The sequence below is a fragment of the Phyllostomus discolor genome, chromosome 4, assembly GCF_004126475.2.
Source record: "Phyllostomus discolor isolate MPI-MPIP mPhyDis1 chromosome 4, mPhyDis1.pri.v3, whole genome shotgun sequence".
NCBI classification, from domain to species: Eukaryota; Metazoa; Chordata; class Mammalia; order Chiroptera; family Phyllostomidae; genus Phyllostomus; species Phyllostomus discolor.
This window is the reverse complement of record NC_040906.2, coordinates 22,779,891-22,801,264: the sequence shown is the minus strand read 5'-3', so window position 1 is coordinate 22,801,264 and position 21,374 is coordinate 22,779,891. Positions and strand designations below refer to the sequence as shown.

The following is a 21,374-nucleotide window of genomic DNA, read 5'->3' as shown; positions in this document are numbered from 1 at the left end:
ATATGTTTGGGTTCAAGTTTTGGGCCTTATCTCTTGGGCCAAAGTAATTGCTTTCTCTGAACCTGGGTTTCCTTGTTATTAAAACGAAGGTAAAATACTCCCTCACACCACTGGCATATGAATTAAATGGCGAGGTATGCAAATTGATACCATTAGTATGAGTAAATACTAGTATTATTCCCCTTATAGACACAGAACATTCTGTTTGCCAGAGATGGTGTTCTAAAAGTGAATACTAAGGCTATTATTTTAAAGTTACACATTCATGAAGTTTTCTCCTGCATAACAATAAATTTGCCCATATTTTATCGTGTATAATGCACACTTTTTTGCCCAGATTTTTAAGGGAAAAATAAGGATGCGGGTCACACATAGGTATAATGTTTACATACCATGGGTATGATAATCCCAGGTATAACATGCACAAAAATGTTGGTGGGCATCATACACAGCAAAATATGGTAATAAGGAAAAGAAAGTCTGACGAGTCAACCAGTGTTTGATGTATGGCCCTAATCAAGTAGGCACGTTAAAGCCAAGTATGTTCTAATACTACACTACCTAGATCAGTGCTTTAGAGTCCCATACAGAGCGCTCTAGTGTTTTTAGAAATTGTGGAACTTCTTTTCCATCTACAGTGTACGTCACTGCTGTGCATGACTCCTGGCTGGAGCTTCAGGTTCTCACCCTTTCCTGTGGCTTTTCCCACGCTTCACTGCAGCCTCCTCATGGCTCAGGGAGTGTCTCTCTCCTAGAGACTGTCAACTCTTTGTGAGCAAGGAGCACGCCAAGTTCACTGTGTGTCTCCAGAACCCAGCCCAGTGCACAAACAGAGTACACTCAAGAAATTGTTTGTGAAAGAACCAAATAGTTCTAATGCTTGTGGATTTTTAAAAACTGAATTATACTATTCAATAATATTTGGATCTCAAAGGATAGTAAGTATACTGCTGAGGACATGGAGGTGCTGAATTTAGCAAGCTGGTCAAGGATACATGGTAACAAATTCACTAAATACTTTACTTCTAAGATTTTAAAATATGTTTTATTATGGAAATTTCAACATGCTCAGAAGTAGAGAGACAGTGTAATAAACCATGGTGCACCTACCACCTAGCTTCAGCAATGATCAACCTTTCATCTGTATCTGCCCCCCACTATCAGGTTGTTATGAAGCAGGTCCCAGTTATCATGTGACCCCATCCATAAAGACTTCAGTTAATATAGATTTAAAAGTGTGCCCCGCTACTCCAGATTATTTTTATTTATCATATTTATTTACTTGGCACATCTCCATGGACATGTTTTACACCTGCAACTCTATTTCCAATTAATGATTCTTTTACTAAATCTTTTATTAGCGTTTCTCTTTGTCCTTTCCTATAGACTCATGTAAACCACTCCCACTCTTTAACTGGAAACTAAACATCAAGAAATAGCTCAACAGGTCCCTGAAGAGCATTTTCATTCTGGAAGTCCGGGAAGGCTGACCAGGGCTCCTTTGGACTCAGGTCATTGTGCCAGCTAAGAGAACTGCAACTGACCAGAGGAGAAACAGAGGGTCCTGAAGAGCTACAAACTCTTTCCCGCCGGGTTAAGGCCCTTATGAGCCCGCAGAGGTGCTAATGTGGTCATTTTGGCCGTGGGAAAGCAGCAGCCCTGACCGGGACCACAGCTGTCTCCCAGGAGTGTCTTCCTCAGGCTGTGATGCAGAATCACCGGGGGAGCCTTGGAAAGCCTCACAGGAGCTTGTGATGCGCAAGTCCCAGGGGAGCACCGCGGCCCCAGTCCCGGGCTGCGTCCTGGGACTGGGCGTGCGCTGTGAAATGTGTGTGCAGCCCAGTGCCCCGTCTTGGTTTCTGATACTCTCCAATAAAGGGAACGGGGCTCTTTGAGGAAATGGCTGCTTCTGGGATTACAGCAGGAAAAATCAGAGCCTGGAACATCTGGTAAGTGCCAGTAAGCAAGGAACTGGTCAAAAACAAAACCCGCACCGTGACAGCATGTCAAAGAGGATGCAGGAGACAAATGAAAGAGCTGAATGGCCAAAGCTGCAACAGTTTTACCAACACAATAAAGTGGTATTGGACTATAACCCACAGTGTAAACTAAACATGCACAAGTCCACACTGATGTGAATGAGCAATTGAGAAAATAAATAAACAGGGAAGAAGAGACAAATCCCTCATGCAGAATAATTCCAGGATAAAGTGGGTCACACATACAGTGACAGAAGGAGAGGTGACTTCGGGTAGTGAGCTCACATGGTAATGTACAGATTATGTGTCATAGAATGATACACTTGGAACCTATATAATTGTATTAACCAATGGCAGCACTCCAGTAAATTTAATTAAAAATGTTTTGAAATAGCAAAAGACATAAAGAATTTCAAATAATGTTGTACACGCTCTGCTCCCAGGCATGGTGGGATGTAACTCCCCAGGCCCTGCATGTGCGCTGCACAGTGACTTCCCCCAAAGGGAGACGTATGGGAGGGAGTGGCGGTGGGGGAAGAAGACTGACTAGCTCTTCTTCTACCCCAAGCCTGTAAAACCCGGCCTGACCGAAAGAAGGGCATAGCGTATATCCCAACAGAGGGTTCTATAAAACACCTGAGCAGTATTCCTCAAAACTGTCAAGGTCAAGAAAAAAAAAAACACAACAAAATCTGAGACACTTGAGCCTAAAGCCAAGGGGAGCCAAGGGAAGCCAAGGGGAGATGTGACGCCTAAATGCACTGTGGGATCCTGGAGCAGAAGAAGGACATTAGGGAAAAAGTAAGGAGACTGGGAACAACTATGGACTGAGTTAACAGTAACGTGTCATCATTGGCTTGTTCATGTAACAAATGCACCTCACTAATGTAAGATGTTAATGTAAGATGTTAATAAAGGAAACCAGGTGAGGGGTATATGGGAACTCTGTGCTACCTTTGGGATGTTTCTGTAAGTCTGAAATTGTTTTAATAACGTATATTAAAACTGTTCAGCTTTGGACATTGAATCATCTGTTAATTGGATAAATGGTTTTATTTCAGTAGACTTTACTTTTTGGGACAGCTTTGATTTATAGAAAAACTGAGCATATAGTACAGTTCCCATATAACTCACGCCCTGCCCCATTTTCCCTGTTACTGACATCTTGCATTAGTGTGGTATATTTGTTACGATTCATAAGCAGATGTTGATACAATATTATTAACTGAAGCCCAGTTTAATGTCCACTCTGTGTTGTATAGTTCTATGAGTTTTGACGAAAGCCTAACGCCACCTACACACTGTCACAGAAGCACAGAGAATAATTTCACTGCCTGAAAGTTCCTCTGTGCTTCACCTGTTCATCCCTCCCTAACCTCTCCCAAGCCCTGGGTAACCACTTATTTTTTTACTCCCACCCTAGTTTTGCCTTTTTCGGAATATCATATTTTCAGGAATCACACAGTATGTAGCCTTTTCATATTGGCTTCTTTCACTTAGAAATATGCATTTAAGGTTCCTCTGTGCCCCTTTGTGGCTTGAGAGCTCATTTCTTTACTTGCTGAATAATATTCCACTGTGTGAACACACAGTTTTGGTCCTTGAACATCCTGCAGTCAGTTCAAACCTGTGGTTCAAGGGCCAACCCTGAGGCTGGGAATCCACATATGCAGAGGACCGGCTGTACTCATACTTGAGGTCAGAGCCTTGAGGTAAGGGTCAGCTGTACCACATTTTATTTATCCATCCACCTGGTTGATTCCAGTTTGCGGTGATTATGTTAAAGCTGCTACAAATATCCATGTGCAGGTTTTTGGGTGGACATTAAGTTATCAAGTCATGTTATTTAGAAGCACATTGGTTACTCCCCCAATATTTTTGGGTTTTCCAGGTATCTTTCTATTATCGATTACTAGTTTAATTTCACTGTGGTCTGAGTGCATACTTTGCATGATTTCTAGGCTTTTAAGTTTGTTCAGAGGTGTTTTATGGTCCAGAAGGTGATTTCTCTTGGTAAGTGCTCCTTGTGAGCTTCAGAAGAATGTGCGTTCTGTTGTTACTGGATGAACCACATGAACTGACAAAGATGTCAATTGGATCCAGGTAATTGATAATGCTGTGCAATTTAGCTATATGCTCACTGATTTTCTGCCTGCTGCTCCTGCCAGTTACAGATAGAGGGGTGTTGAAGTCTCTAACTATAATAGTGGACACATAGCAGGACAAACTTCTATTTACTAAGCATCTGCTCTCCTTGTCATCCTTCAACAACCTTTTGTAGCCCCAAGACCCCTCCCCTCATCCCCAGCTCAGGATGCCTTACTCACCTCTGTCCCCCTTTCCCTCTGTGAACCTGTCTGCATGTGGGGTCTCTGACTCGCTCATGTAGGTGGGGTCCCATACATAGGTATGTATTAAATTTGCTTATTTTTTTTCTTGTTCTTCTATCTCTTGTGTACTTGATTATTAGACCAGCCAAAAAAAACCCTCCAGGGTAGAGAAAAGTTTGCTCCTCCCCCCACAAATCAAAGGCATCTACTGTGTCGACTGCATCAGCTACTGGGTGAAAGTCTCTTCCTGAAAATGGCAGGGGACCCCTCACATGCCTGCAGAAGATGCCTCGCATTCTTCTTGACTAGTCATGTCTCTGCCGGATGTGATTTTAAGCTTATGCCTGTCCTCTAAGGACTTCAAATCCCAAACCACAATCATGCAAAGAATACAAAGTCACCACAGTACACGTCTACTTTTAGACACTGGGGACTTTCAGATTAAGTAAGAAAGGAAAGGGCCATCCAGCTCTTAGGAACAGGTTTGGACCTTGGGTTAGATTCACAACAACAACAAGAACAAAAGACACAAAAACAAAATGCAACCCTTTTTAAAAATCACTCTTGAAAACCAGCTTGAGTTCTGGAATCTCAGAAGTCCTTGACATTACAAATATGAATTGCTCATTAGATCTCACCCTGGGCCATTATGGTGCCTGGTGCTGTGAGAGACAAGTCGAAGAAGTATAGCTCATGACCCTAGGCCTTGTGGCTAGGGTCAACTCAGAGGTCCTGACCCCAACCCACAGCCTTTTCTAGTACAGCAGAGCCTCTCTTACGACATGATTCCTTCATCATCGTCCTATAAGAACGAAAGATGGAGTGTTGCATTAAGAGAGTTGCCCCCCAGTAGAACGTCCAAGAACTGCCCTTAGATCTGGGCAAACGGGCCGACCTAGGCTCTGCTTTAGGTTCTCCTCTGCCTGCACCTCTCACTGGTCAAGAAGGGGGCCACCTGGAGCCCCTTCCTTCTAGACCACGTACCTAGGGCCTCAGAATTCCTGGCCCCTGAAGTCTGTCCCCAGAGCTGCACAGGCCTTTCCCCCAGGGCTTGTCTTTCTGGGGGCTGATCCCGCTGCCAGTGTGTCCTCATAGACCTGGGGGGTGACCTGAGCTGGGGACGCGGTGTATGAAGCTAGGAAGAGGCAGCTGAGGTGTCTGCATGTGCATGTGTGTGGCCTTGGGACGCAGGGCGGGTTTGGGCTGGGAAGCTGGAGGCATCCATTGGTGTTCTGTCCCTGGTCCCTGTGAATATCAGGATGAGCCTGCCCAGGTCCGGTGAAATGAGATTTTCTTTAGACACATGCACGCACACACGTGTATATATGTACACACACATATATGTATATATGCATATGTGTGTGTATATACACATATTGATATTTATATACAATATATATACATATACATATCTCCCTGCGGTCCTCAATTTTTGCCTCATGAGTTTTGATTCTCTGTTCATATGAATTAAGGACTGGTGTGACTCTTTGGATAACTGATCCGTTTATCACTATGTAATGCCCCTCTTGTGTGAGGGATTGGTACTCTTTAAATATTCAACAAAATTCACCATGAAAACCATTTGCCTTCTTTATGGAAAGATGTAAAACTTAGTAATTCAATTTCTTTACCTGTTACAGGTCTATTCATATTTCTATTTCCTACTGAGTCACTTTTGGTAATTTATCTTTTTAGAAATTTATCTATTTCATCTAAGTTTTACAACTTATTGGCATGGTGTTGTTCACATGTACCTCCTTATAATGATTGTAACTGCTGTACCCTTTTCACTCCTGGTTCTGACAATTTGTGTTTTCTCCCAGTTTCTTGGTCAGTCTGCCTAAAGGGCTGTCAATTTTGTTGATCTTTTCAAAGAGCCAATTTGTGGTTTCACTGATCTATTGCTTTTCTGTTTTCTATGTCATTGATACCTGCCCTAATCTTCATTTTTTCCTCCCTTCTCTTACTTTGGATTTAGTTTACTGGTTAGTATTTGGGTTCTTAAGGTGGAATTTCAGGTTATTGAATTGAGCCCTTTTTCCCTCCTTTCTGATATAGGAGTTCATAGGTATAGATTTCACTCTGAGCATTATTTTAGTGTACTCCATACATTTTGAAATTTTGTATTTCATTTTCATTCATTTCAGAATATTTTAAAATGTCTCTTGTAGTTGATATCTTCTTTGACACAGAGATTTTAGAATGTATTGTCTTATTTCCAAATATTTTGAGGTTCCTCAGATTCTTTTTTTATTGGGGATCTTAATTCCATGTGTCAGAGAATGTACTTGGTATAGTTTCAGTCTTTTAAAATCTATTGAGACGTGTTTTGTGGTCCAGCAATGGTTTATTCAGTTTAAAGCAATAAAGTTTTTGTTTTTTCCTTACCTGCAGACATTTTTCATTGCTTTTAGAGAAAGAGGAAGAAAGAGAGGAAGAGAGAGAGAAACACGGATGTGAGAGGAAAATGTCAACTGGTTGCCTCCTGCACACACCTGGACCAGGGACCTCGGCTTCAGCCGAGGCATGTGCTCTGGCCAGGAATCAAACCTGCAACCTTTTGGCTACGGGATGACAGTCCAACCAACTAAGCCACACCACCCAGAGCTCAGTTGGAAGCCTTTGTAATACTAATTTTTATTAAACTTTTTTATTGTGCTATAACTCACATAATATAAAATTCACTCTTTTAAAAGTATACAATTCACTGATTTTTAGTGTATTCACCAGACCGTGTAACTATCACCATAATCTAATTGCAAAATGTTTTCCTCTCATCCCTAAAATATCTGTATCCATTGGTTGTCCCCACTCTCCTTTCCCCAAGCTGCAGGCAACCATTACCCTACTTTATCTCTATGGATTGGCTTATTTGGGATGTGTCCTATAATTAGAACATAAAGTATATGGCCTTTTGTGTCTGGCTTATTTCAGTTGGCATAATGTTTTCAAGGTCCATCCACACGGCGGCTCGCATCAGCACTTCATTCCTTTTTAGGCGGAATACTACTCCGTTATGTGGACATACCGCATTTTGTTTATCCTCTCATCAGCGGATGGACATTTATGCTGTTCCCACTTTTTGGCTGTTATGAATGCTGCTGCTATGAACATCTGTGTGCAGGATTTTGGGTGGTGTACGTTTTTAAGCAGCATATAATCTCTAGGCTATGAGCTAAGTACCTGTCCACTCAGGAAACTGGAGGCTGGAGAGTGTGTGTTTTTGTCTGTCTTTCCTTGTGTGGGAACAACCAAGGTTCCTGGATGTTTACAAAGAGTCTTTGGGTTTAAGGAGCAGCCAGAAGGGCTGAGTCAACTGTTAACACCCTAACTCTACCCTACATGCTTCCACTCTCCCTGGCTTCACGCCTCACCTTCTGTCTGCACCACAGAGTAAGTGAGCCCCGCAGGGTGGGAAATGGACCAGGACGCTCATGCCCAGAGAAGCCAGTGTACACATACACCCGGTGTATATTTCCATCATGCTCTTTGTGTAAAAGGAAAAGTGATATATATCATTTTGAGATTCAAGAAAAGCAATGGTAAAAATCCTGCTCTCAAGTTGGTGGAGGAAAAAATCATCCATCAATCAATGGATGTGATGATGCCCAAATGTTACTTTGGTTAGAAAAATAATCCCACATAAACTCCCACTTTTCTCTCCTTGGGTCCTAAAACTTTCATCACTAGGCTGCAGGGCATCTGTGGACAGACGCATGTGGTGAGCCAGACAGCTGGTCACCGGTGTCCTCCAGTTTCATTCCGAGCAATCCGCCCAGCTCGGGCCTTCCTCTGAGGCTTCGATTTCCCACCGCCCAGCCCTTGGCCCTGAAATGGCTGTGACGGTTCTTCCCCCCGGGTCTTCATTCTAAAAATGAATCTGAACACTCTTTGTTACCTAATAAGGCAGAGCTGGGCGATGTTTCCTTGCAACTCTGCTATCTCATTCTGGGTAGAGGTAGTGAGGAGCGTTGGACATAAATATAGAAAACCAAAGGGTAAGAAATGCTCTCCAACAATAAGGGAGATCTGATACGGGGTATGCGAGAAAGACACAGTTTTCACTAGAAGTTGGCCCAATCTGGCCAAATAAAACTGCATGTGACACATTCGGGTATAATTAAAACAAGAAATTCTGTACCTGCTCGTTGAAATATCCTCAAAAGGGTAGAGGATCTCCCCATTGTTGCAGATTTCACACAGGAACCCCTTCTGGCTGCACAGACTGCAGCTGTACACGTGTGAGGTGGCAAATTTAATGACCTTGCCCAGGAACGGAGCCAGCTTTCCCTCTATTACCTGCAGAAAGAGAAACGGGACAGGGAAGAAAGTGAGAACAGAAATCTTGCAGATGAGGAGAACTGGAATTCCTTTCCTTTACGCAACAGGAAAACCTCTAATTATAATTTCTCAGCAACTCCGAGAAAGAAAAGACATAGTATTTTCGCTCCAAAAGAACCCTTTGGTTTAAACCACTGGAGGTTGGAAAATGAAGATGTTGAAACTTCTTTTGTATTCTTCTTTCTTTGTAGTGTAGAGTAGGGGATCGAAGGCCAACAAATGGGGAGCCCTGTTTCCATAGGCCGACTTCGCAGTTATGGTGCGGTACAAGAGGAATGTGGTGCGGCTCCCAGAATAGACTGAAAACATGCAGGGTAAATACGAGTGTAGAACCTCCTGCTGTAAATTCAGTAACGCTCTTTCTCTGATGAGTTAATGGGATAGTTTTTCACTACCTCCCCCAAGAACACTTACCAAATGTGGAAAAATAGGTTTGTTTTGCTGCTGATAAGTATATAATATAAAGAGGTTGCAAACTGGGCAGTCTGAAGGTCACATTGAGCCTGAAAGTTTTTTTTAAAGACTTAGTGTTTTAAAATAATGACTCCATTTAATAATTGGGAGATTTCACACAAAAATCCAGCTTTGGGGGCTTCTTTTGAAAAAATCCATAGATCTAGCAGAACTAGGCATGAACTCTAAGCTGCGATGATATTGGCTGTGACAGGGGCAGCTTGCTCCCACTGGGGCATGTGCTGTCCTGTTGACAGTTGTCCCCACTAGTGTCCCCAACTAGCGCCCCCACCAGTTGTCCCCACTGGTGTCTTGCATGTGACTGCCTCCCACAGTTACCTCACCTGTTGGCCCCGCAAACATCCACTAACCAATGGTCAGTAGGATCCCTCCTCACTTAACTAAGGCTGCGCAGGCTTCAAGGAGTCCAGCAGTTCATACATTAACAAGCTAAAACGTGCCTTTATTGCTATTAGTGCAAATACGTATGCATGCTGATTCTGATACAAGAAAAAAGATGAAATTTAATTTATTAGGAAATAACTGGAAATAATTGGAAATAGATGGATACTTTCAAATGAATACATAGTTTAAATGAAAATTTTACATAAAAATAACATCTGAGGGCAATGTTAATCATACCTAAAAAGAAATTACAATGCCAAGGAGAATAAATTAGTAGTAACTGACATTACAAAAATAAAAGACTACAAAGAACGTAATACTGTATTTTGCAAGAAATGAAGACATGAATAATGCTAGTGATAAAAACTAAAGTGGTTTTAAAGATCACAGCATTATCTCACAATGGTTTAAAAATGAATATAACAATAGTTAACTCTAGGGAAGGGAACAAGTTGGAAAAGCAAGTCTTTCACTTTGTATACAGTTGTCCTTTTTTGCATTTTTAAAACAATGTATATTACTTTTGCATCAAGATTCAGAAAGTGAACAGAAAAAGCAGGTCTACTGCTTTATAAGAGTGGATTTTTGTTCTTAATGAAGACAGTAGAAGTTGTGCTGGCTTTGAGTCCAGCAAGTCCATTTCCCACCATTTTTCAACTTATTTCTCTCTCTATGACCTTCAGAAAGCCATAGATAGAGCTCTTTTTATTTTTCCTTTCTCAAGGACCATTAACTTCAATAAACTCCAGTAAAGCATCCTCCTAATACCAACACATGCTATACTTTCTAAGAAATAACCACTACCAAATCATATACCCAGCCACCAGTAAGCACTTTCCAATGTGTCATAGGGTTATTTCTAAATTGTGGTAACGATATTTCAGTTCCATTTGGCTTTGCTTACATTATTCTTTCCTAAACAACCAAGGTTAATGACACATTTAAAGAGAGGCACAAACTTCAGTCTGTTCAGAAGAAAACATCGGGATGCAGAACAGTTCTGGAAAGCAGGTGAGTGAACGTTGGTGGGAGGACTGAGGATGAGAAGACCTCGGGGAAGACCTGAGGGTTACCTTCTAGGATCTAAAGGAGCCGACTGGGCATCTTGAGCATAAGGCTTTGCCCTATCCAGATGGTTTCCTTGAGACAAAGGGTATGAACATTTTGAAGCCTTTTGAAATATTTCAACAAACTTACACAGGCAACAACATATACTTATTCCTACCTAGGGATTTTAATAGGCTTTAAAAAGTCAATTTGGGGACTGATAGCTTTATAATATTGAGCTTCCCTATCAAAGAACCTGATCTATATCTCCATTTGCTTTATTTATTTTAAAATTATATTTCATTGATTATGCTATTACAGTTGTCCCAGTTTTTTCCCCTTTGCCTCCTCTCCACCCAACACCCTCCACTCCCTCAGGCAATCCCCACGCCCTTGTTCATGTCCATGGGTCCTGTGTATAAGTTCTTTGGCTACTCCATTTCCCACACTGTACTTTACATCCCCATGGCTATTCTGTAACTACCTATTTGTACTTCTTAATTCCTTTATCTCTTCACCCATTGCCCCACACCCCCTCCCATCTGGCAACCATCAAAACCCTCTCCATATCCATGATTCTGTCTCTGTTCTTCTTGTTTGCTTAGTTTGCTTTTTAGATTCAACTGGTTTTTAAAAAATTAATTATTTTTTTTTATTTTTTTAGAGAAAGAGGGGAAGGGAGGGAGAAAGGGAGAGAACATCGATGTTCAAGACATACATTGATTGGTTGCCTCCTGTGCCCCCCAACTGGGGACTTGGCCCGCAACCCAGGCTTGTGCCCTCACCAGGAATCAAATGAGAGACCCTTCAGTTTGCAGGCCAGCACTCAACCCACTGAGCCACACCAGCCAGAGCTAGATTCAATTGTTGATAGATATATATTTATTGCCATTTTATTGTTCATAGTTTTGATCTTCTTTTTCTTAAATCTTCATTTATTTTTGCTTAACAAAAATTTGTTTCCTTCCCTTGTATAAGCCACATACTCTTACTATATTCAGGTATTTCAAAGTTAAACTTCTATATAATGTTTTTTCTTATTAGCTATTGCTGGTATATTAGAATATATTAACTTTTGTGTACATCTAATGTATGACTATATCTTACTGACTGTTCAGGAATGTAAATCATTTTTAGGTGATTCTTATGATTTTCTGAAAGTAATAATCTAGTCACTTCTTTTCTAATATTATACTTCTTGTTTCTTTCATGTCTTATTGCATCACCCAGCACTCCTCAAACAATACTAAGTAATGATGGTATCAGTGGACATTCTTGTTATTTCAAAGAGAATCAAACTGGAAATTATGGAGTCTAGTGAGTGGCCCATTTTCTCCATCAGAAACATATATGCGTATTGTCATTCACCACATTTTATTGATTCCCTCTCTTTTCAAATTACAGCTTTACTGAGATATAATTCACATACCGTGTAATTCACCTATTTAAAGTCTACAATTAAATGGCTTTTAGTTTATTCACAGAGTTGTGTACCATCACCACCATCAATTTGGGAACGCGTCTTTAACTCTCCCAAAAACCTTGTGCCCGAGAGCAAGTACTCCCTTTCCCCCCTAAACTGCTGCCAAGCCCTAAGCAACCAATAATCTGATTCCTGTCTCCATAGATTCACCTCTTTTGGAGGTTTCATATCAATGGAATCACACACCATGTGGTCTCCTGTGATTTGCTTCTTTCACTTAGCATAACATTCTCAAAGTTCATGTTGATTCTCCCTAAACATCTCTGGTGGAAGTCCCTGTTCCCATCTTGCCCAGCACTCGTATCACTGCTCTCAGTCTTCTGGTTTTGTCTCCAGATGCCAGTCTTTCTCCTTCAACCCACACAGCATATTTGCTAATCAGTTTTAGATACCACTTTCGTCACACGGAATCTCTTTCCTCAAGCCTTGGTGAATTCTTATTTTATCATTAGTAAAAACTCTTTACTCCTTCATTTCATAGAATTGTATTGAATTACTACGTCCCATAGACTTGCTGCGGGAGTGACCTGGGCACAACTGGATCTTACATTTTCCTGCTGTGCAGGTGTTTCCATCAGCCAACTCCATGCTCTCTACCCAGACTCAGGTTCCGCCTCCTGCAATGCTCCTTCTGCTGTGAGCAAACTTTTCCTCAGCAGAATATGCTTTCTCTGGCTCCTGTGCCTTCACCCATGTCATTTCCTCTATCTAAAGTTTCGCTTCTTTTCTTAACACTTATTTAAATTTCACCCGGGCTTCATGGCTCGGATCTATTCTGGCATGAACTGGAAAGCCACCTTTGGCAACTTCAGCTGTTTGGATCTTTTGTGCTTCACGTAAATTACTTTTACAACATGTAATTCAATACAGAACTTGATGCTGTTTTGTACCCTTTGCTGTTGTTTAAAATGTGATTGTTTTGCTTATCCGACTGTTGATTGAACATATCGAAATGGTGGTACTAACTATAAAATGGTGATTTTACTTTAAAAAATGCCAATTTTATATCGAGCCACCTAAGAGAATGTAAATTGCTTGGAGGCAAAGACTGGCTTTCATACTTGTCTTTAATATCCCGTCTCTGCCAGGCACCTAAGTTCTTGTTGACTGGCCACTGATGCTTTCTCATCTTGTTTCCTTGCCTGCAGCAGGCATATCTTAGGGCTCTCTTTGTGTCGCTGACACGTTCAATCACTCTGTTGTGCGACTGAGTGAGGAGCATAAAGAGTGCATGGACCTGGTGGCGGCTCAGCTACTCGGGGACTCTTTTTGCTCCTTTTCACTTGATTAATTGCTCTCTCTCCCTATTTGTCAGCTCAGGTTCATGACCATGTTCCAAGGGGCTGAAGCTGCTGAGAGTTTTCCCTCCAGAAAAGTGAGGTAATAGCCTGTAAGTATATTTTAGACTTTACAAACGTTTCTTTAATATTTCAAAAGGAAAACTTTATACTTATAATTTCCCAGGGATTAAGATATATTTAGGAGGTTTAAATCTTATCTTTGAATGCAACTGCTAGCAACACTAGGAACAGAATCCAACAATCTAGCTTCTGGTCTAGAGGTTTGATCACTACAAAGAAGTAGGTTCCAAGTGTGATATCTCCTAGAGTTCTTTTTAAAAATCCCATATATCTTTACTGTGGCTCATTGCTTAAAAGGAAATCAAGTGTCCTGCCTCCCACCATCTCCTCCTGCCCCTAAGAGTCTTACAACTTCCATGTCTACTTCCTAGCCATCTTGGTGGGGGCTTAGGGTTAGGGCCACTTTCCAAAAGCACCAGGAAGGTGACAGCCTTGAAGACCAAAGCCCAAGGATCCTCCTACCATTAGGTTCCAAATGAGAATGAAGAGTAGAAAAGAACTATTAGAATGCCAGTGGACCTGGAAAATACTATGGGTTGGGCAAAGTCAAACTGCCAACAGGTGAACAAGAGCACAGCCTGAGGGAAGTCAGGTTTGAGGCCTCTGCTGTGTTAGCCTGAAACTGGAGTGCCTCCCCAGGGTGACATTAGTTCTCAGTGGGGACCAGCACGGGGAAAAGTCCTACAAACTGTGTATCCAGAGTTGATCCAGGGGATTCCAATGTCACTGAGAGCAAGCCAGGACTGACTAGGACAAAGTAAGCCAAAAAAGCAGTTTCTTCATAATACTGGCTAAAGCTTGTTAAGAAAAGAATCTAACCACAGTACAATTTTTGCTTCTTGACAACTTAGGTGTATTTTTCTGGTGTATGGTAGTTGGATTTATTAGGGAGTCCCCCAGAGAGGCTTACATTACCGAGTTTTCCACACTCCCTCGGAGCTTAGTTGTCTCTGGGCATGGGGAAGCAGTGGGATAGGAAGGAAAAAACAAGGCTGGAATTTGTCTTGCTTATTTTTTCCTACTTATAATAATTAAATTAGTCACAAGTTAATATAACTTTATAACAACCCATTAAAAGTCACAAGGTCAGACTTCCCGTCAGGATGGTGGTAGACATAAACGTGGTACTCATGTCCTCCCACAACTACGTCAAAATTACAACTAAACTGCAGAGCAACCATCATTCAGAACTGCCTGAAATCTGGCTGAGTGGAAGTCCTACAACTAGGGAATTACAGAAGCAGCCACGCAGAGAACGATACAAGGGGTGGAGACACGGAACAGGCGGGGCCCACACACTTGTGTAGCAAACACACGTTGGGAGGGATAGCTCAGCTGCAGAAGTCCTGCCTGAGAAGCAAGGGGTCCCAGCCTCACAGCAGGCCCCCGAGCCCAGGGTTCCAGTGCCGGGGAGAGAAGTCTCCATAACTGTGGCTGTAAAAACTAGTGGAGATTGAGGCTGAGGGAGACATCTAGAGTTCCAGGCAGTTCCTCTTAAAGGGCCTGCACACGGACTTACTCGGACTCCCTCCCTCTGGGCTCTGGGACATAAGAGGAAGAAATGAATTTTTCAGCATTAGGATGAGAGCTGGGGATAGGGCAGTTTTCTCAGACAGAAGTGTTGGCAGAGGCCATTGTTCCTTTGATGAGCTGGCAGGTAGGCACCCTATCTGAGAATCCATCATCCTGGCTCACACTGTTTGCCCCACCGCACCCAACTTCCAGGCCTACCCGAGCTGTTTCCAGTGGCTTTTCCATACCTGTGGCCTATCTTGTCTTATGCTTCAGATTTTCCTAAAATCTCTCAAACAAGCAGCGTCTGGCCTCAGCAAGCCCTGTACTTCTTGCTAAGTGACCCTAGCAGCAGCTGGCCTTGGTTTGCAGCTTGGGCTCACCTGGGCACCTCTAAGCCCAGCAAAAGTAGTAGCTGCAATTTGCAGCTTTATGCAAATTGCTTTGTAGCTTATGCTGGGTGGCCCTGGGCAGAACACAGGTGGTGGCTGACCTTGGTGTACTTCCTGGGAGGTCCTAAGGCCAGAACACCCAGTGGACAGCTTCAAACCACATTGAAGCATCATCACCCAACCACCTCCACAAGTGACACACTCAAGGGGCAGGCTCAGCAGGCACCAGAACCCCACTGAAGTAAGTCCTGTTCTGTGGGGTGGGCCCCTAAACAGCTGATCCTCCACAGTGATTGGAGGTCAGTGGTCACAGCCAGTCCTTACAGCTAGCTGATTGGCCATTGACATGCCAACAGCAGCCAAGGCTCAACTACAATAGGACAGTGCACACAGCCCACATGGGGGTGATACACCTAGACTACCCAGCCTGGGAGATTGGAGAGGCTATGCCACTATATCCTACACAATACCTACTACATACATAGGCTACTCTATGAAGCCAGGGAGATTTAGTACCTTTACTAATACATAGAAATAAACACAGGGAGACTGCCTAAATGAGGATGCAAAGAAACATGGCACAGATGAAAGAACAGAACAAAACTCTAGAAAAAGAACTAAAAATGGAAACAAGCAATTTACTAGATGCAGAGTTCAAAACACTCATTATATGGATGCTCAATAAACTTAGTGAGATATTCAACAGTATGAAAAAGGACCAGTCAGAAATGAAGAACACACTACCTGAAATGAAGAATAATTTACAGAGAATCAATAGTAGAGTGGATGAAGCCAAGAATCAAATGAGTGATTTGGAATATAAGGAAGCAAAAAATACCCAATCAGAGCAGCAAAAAGGAAAAAGAATCCAAGAAAATGAGGATAGTGTAAGGAACCCCTGGGACAACTTCAAGCATACCGACATTCCTATTATGCGGGTACCAGAAGGAGAAGAGAGAGAGAAAAAAACTGAAAACCTATTTAATGATAAAAAAATTATCTAACTTGCTGAAGGAAATAGACATACAAGTCCAGGAAGTGCAATAAGTCCCAAACGAGATGAACCTAAATAGGCCCACACCAAGACATACCATAATTAAAATGCCAAAGGTCAAAGACAAAGAGAGGATCTTAAAAGCAGCAAGACAAAAGCAGTTAGTTTCCTACAAGGGAGCTCCAATAAGACTGTCCACTGATTTTGCAACAGAAACGTCACATGCCAGAAGGGAGTGGCAAGAAAAATTCAAAGCGATGACAAGCAAGGGACTACAAGCAAGATTCCTCTACCCAACAAAGCTATGATTTAGAATGGAAGGACAGCTACAGAGCTTCCCAGACAAGAAAAAGCTAAAGGAGCTCCAAACCAGTATTATGTGAAATGTTAAGGGCTCTTTACAAATTACAAGGAAAAAAAGATAAAAAATATGAACAATAAAAAAGGTAATAAATACATATTTATCAACAATTGAATCTAAAAATCAAAATAAATGAACAAGCAGAACAGAAACAGACTCATACATACAGAGGACATTTGGACGGTTGCCAGGTGGGAGGGGGTGTGGGGGACGGGTGAAGGGACGAAGGGATTGAGAAGTACAAACTGGGTTTTATAGAATGGTCATTGGGATGTGGAGCGCAGCATAAGGAATACGGTCAATGATATTCTGGCAGCTATGTGTGGATTCAGACGGGTGCAGGGTTTATTGGGATGATCACTCGGTAGGTTACGTGGTGTTTGGTCAGTGCGGTATGCACCTGGAACTAGTATAGTATTATATGCCAACAGTAATTGAAAAATAAAAAATGATTAAATGGCAAATAATAAAAGTAAATAAAAATAAATAAATCAGAAAAGTGTCACAAGGCTACCAATCAGGTGGTCATTTGGATATGTCATAAAGTGATGGCAAAATAGGCCTCTGAGGTGAGGTTTAGTAATCCTTCTATTTCTTTCCCCAAGTGCCTGTCTACGTGTGCAAAATCATAACAAAGTAGCAGAAAGTATATACAGTACTCTGTCCATCCTCTCCACCCCCTGCCCTCAACCTCCCCCCCTTTCTCCAAGTACCAAGTTGCCCTATCTCCTTGAGAAAAGGCTTCCATTCAACTTAACTTCTTCTACTAAGAAAGGCACTACTCTGGTATTACTTATTTGGAGGGCATGTGTGTATGACCATTTCAGAGGTATTTTCTGACTGGGTGTTCAAAGAATCCACACTTCCATTTGTAACTTAAAATGACATGTCCTCCTAGTGCAAGGCAGGGTGAGGACAGAGTGCAGCACCAGGCTGATACCTTCTTCCTGATTTTGCTCTTTGTCACTTTTGTAGTCTCTCTATAAATCCTTCCACTGTATCACTTCAGGTACTTCTAGCGCTCAAGGAACCATCCAATATTACTTTGCACGATCCAGCTAGCTGACAGATATACCAAATATGCTTACCCCATGAAAGCTGCCTGGTCGAACTTCCAGTTCAGGGATACACACATTTTCCCCCCTCTTCTATTCTGGTCAAGATGGTCAGCATTGGAATTTGAGGCCTATGGCTTTCTTGCAGACTAAGACAACAGACTTTATTTGATTTACTTTCTTGCAGACCAATCAAAAATTACAATTAAGTTAAAAAATAACCTAGTGCTGTCTTCTCCAAACCACAGTTTCAGAAGCAGCTGCTTATTACTCATGTGTGGCACCAGGAAATTGCAGTGTCATGTTCAAGGTCGGCAGCCAATAGAGATCTGTGGGATTGGGAAATGGGCACAAATGATTCTTTTATGTCCGTTACCTTCACTCCCTTGGCACCAGCACAAAATTCAAAATCTACAGGGGGAGAGGGACAGAGCACTCCTAAGTTGGACAAGAAAAAAGAAAGAAAAAGCTCTTTCTCATTGAATTTCTGTATGCATGGGCTAATTCCTTCCCCCTGATTTGTCAAGTTACCTTCCATTTGAACACAAGCATTCCTCAACCATTGTGCAACATTTAGATTCTGGCCAACTGTTGGGAAGATTTTGATGGAGAGGGCTGCTGCACTTGACAAATGGCCCCTCCTCTAAAAGTCTAACCAAAGACCCCATTCACAGTAAACAAAGCCACCTGCCACTTACTAGTAACAAGCTAGCCTGATGAAATGGAAGACCCAAAATTGTCACACATTGTAAGATGATTTCCAATGTAATCTAGTTTGCATGTGCTTGGTCAGAGGCCCGGGAGAGGTGGCGCTCGTTTTCTCTGAGGGCCCTTTTTCTGCGTTGACAGGCAGGTACAGTGAAGTCTAGGGACCTGGGTCATGTGAGTTCATGGAGAGTTAGGAAAGAACAGCCGGTGGATTTTGCTCAAGTCTGAAAACCCTAACACACGGTGAGAATATTTTGAGGTCTCATTCAATTCCAATTTTTACTCTTCTAAATAATGTCCTTAAAATGGGAAAATAAAAAGCATAGGGGATTTTCCTATTTCAAAAGTTTGCTGAACCCCATTTTCCCATAATTAACCTTTGAGCTCCTTATCGTGGCTCAATGCTGGGATGTTTGTATATAAACAGAAAACTGTGTCTTCTCCAATTAGCTGCTCCCCGCCCCTCTTTACCCCTTACAGGGCGGCTCCAACACCACTGGGCTTTTGGCTAATCAAGCACTTCACTCAGGGTGGATTATGATGTCACTAAATAGTTCTTATCTGATCCTTTCCTGAAGGTGACAATTTCAACTCAGACTTACGAAAGTATGTGATAATTGAATCTGGGTTGATGTAATTGGGTAGATTTGTGAGTAGTCATCATCGTTCCCATCAAATTACATTTTGCTCCCTACTGGAAACTAAGTCTTAGGGAACAAAAGATATTTCAATTTCGGTTTTCTTTAGTTGTTGAATGGCAAAGATGAACCAAAGGACAGGAATTTCTTACTCAGAAAAACATGGGGCTGGGGGCTACTGCAGGTAGTGTCTCGAGGGGTGTGGCCTTGTGCAGACACAGCCTCATGGAACTCGGCGGAAGCATTTGCAAAGAGTCAAGTACAGTCAGGGGGTCCACATGTTCTAAGCCCCCAAACAGGCCACATGCTCTGATAGAAGTACATATGCATTATTTATGAGGCAAAATGATTACAACGTTTTAAATTGACACAGTCCCAAAAAATTCTCAGCAGAATTTTACTTCTCTGTTGAGTTAGTTATATGCCTGAAATAAATCTGATTTAGGTCTCTACTATTCATTTTGCTCCTCGTTTTTGACATTATTGACTCATTAAATAGTAAGAAAAAGAAAGGCCCTAAGTGGTCTTGTAAACACAGCTTCCTTACTTAATATATATGTCAGAAATCCGAGGCCCGGAGAGGTAACGCGGCTGCCTCAGGTCACCCAGCTGATTAGCGAGAGACCTCTAAAACACTCTTCACTGCTCTAGGGAAAGGGCGTTCCGAGGGCACCTGGGGTCGGAGGCAGCCTTAGGATTTGGTGCAGCCTGGGAATTCTGAGGTCACTGGGTACCTACTGACCCACCATGTACAAATGGAAGATTTATTTCTAAAACTGACTCAGTCCCTGCATGGAAGCAAGATGCACAGTCTAGATTGATCAAGGTTTACACCCACAGTTTTGATCTGAACTGAACCGGCCTTTAGGCAGATTTATTGTCTAATCTATTTACTTCTTGCATGGAATTCTTTTAAATGGTTCCATCTTGTGTAAATTTCTCAATATGGAGTATTCATATGGGAAATTCATAAAGTAACACAAAACTCTGTGACAGAAATGGACTTAACATCAACATAAATCCTATTCTATTTACCAAAACTAGAGAAATGATTTTTATTAAAGAGAGAAGCAACTACAACTGGGGAAAAAAACCCAAAGCAAAGAAACAACTCCCTGTGTGCATGCATGTGGAAGAAATATGGCTTTTCAAAGAGGACCTGAGTAAAGGCCAATGTAAGACACCCTAATAGAAACACAACGAAGACCCCATGTTTAAGGGGAAAGAGAAATAGAGGAAAAATAAAAGCTACATTACCTGATCATGTCAGATGACCCACCAGGAGTCAGGGGAGACAGAAAATGCAGAAAATAAAGAAGGGAAGGAGAAGTAGGGAAAGATGGAAACAAAAAGAAATGAAAAGAAAAAAGGAAAGAAAAGAAAAGGAAGGAAGAAAGGAAGGAAGGAAGAAGGAGGGAGGGAGAGGAAGGAAGGGAGGAAGGGAGGGAGGAAGGAAGGAAAGGAAAGGAAAGGAAGGAAGGAAGGAAGGAAGGAAGGAAGGAAGGAAGGAAGGAAAGGTAAGAAAGATAGGAGAAAGGGAAGTCAGAAGCTCACGGAGAGGGAAATAGCAGGATGAAGCTGACTGAGATCTGAAACGGCAGTTAGAAGCCTAGGTTTCTCTTCCCAGTCATGTCCCCTGTGAGCTGTATGACCTTTTTTGTAAGTCACTTAACTTCTCCAGGCCTATGTTTCCTCATCTACGAGATAAAGTGATTGTACTAGGTCATTCAAAAGTACACGATCAGTAAGGATCCCTCTCAGTTGGAAGATTTTATGATTTTGTGATTAACGAACAGGGGAAACATCAAAAGAAGCTTGTTGAATGCCCCCAAGAACGTAGAAAGGGAGTATCTGGGGAGACAGATAAAAGGTGAGTTTAGCCAGACTAATTAGAAGACACCCAAGGTAATTTTCAAAAGAAGTGAAATAATGTCACCAGCTTTTCATTCCTCTGCTTGCTGAGGGCCATTCAGAAGGGAGTGAATGCTTTTTAGGAACCATCCCCTCACAGGTGTGCCACCAGATATCCGTGTTCCTGAAGAAGGCTGAAAATCCCTTCCTTTCACCAACGCATTTAATTAGTTAATGTTTAGATAGCACTTAGGGAGGAAAAGTACGATATAAGTGCTCAATATTATTATTACTTAATAGCTTTTAGGAGACTTGCATGCCTAAGATTAAATGAGAAACCAAAGTAGATTCCCAACTAGAACACTGTGCTCTAATAAAGAGTTGGGCCGCTGATGTGAGGAGAAACAAATCCTGCTGACAGCTCAAAACAGGTGCTCTTCATTCGCTTGCGTGCCCCTGTGTTG

General features: G+C 42.1%; 1 protein-coding gene across 2 annotated transcripts in view; it reads right to left on the bottom strand.

Annotated features, from left to right (window-relative positions):
• The window catches only part of PLEKHM3 (pleckstrin homology domain containing M3), a 171,725-nt gene that overhangs the window by 22,029 nt on the left and 128,322 nt on the right, over window positions 1–21,374 (bottom strand). For both annotated transcript variants that reach the window (XM_036022966.1, XM_028509277.2), the window contains exon 7: window positions 8,451–8,608. In XM_036022966.1, coding sequence (XP_035878859.1) covers window positions 8,451–8,608 — 158 coding nt within the window. The remainder of the gene's footprint in view (window positions 1–8,450; window positions 8,609–21,374) is intronic.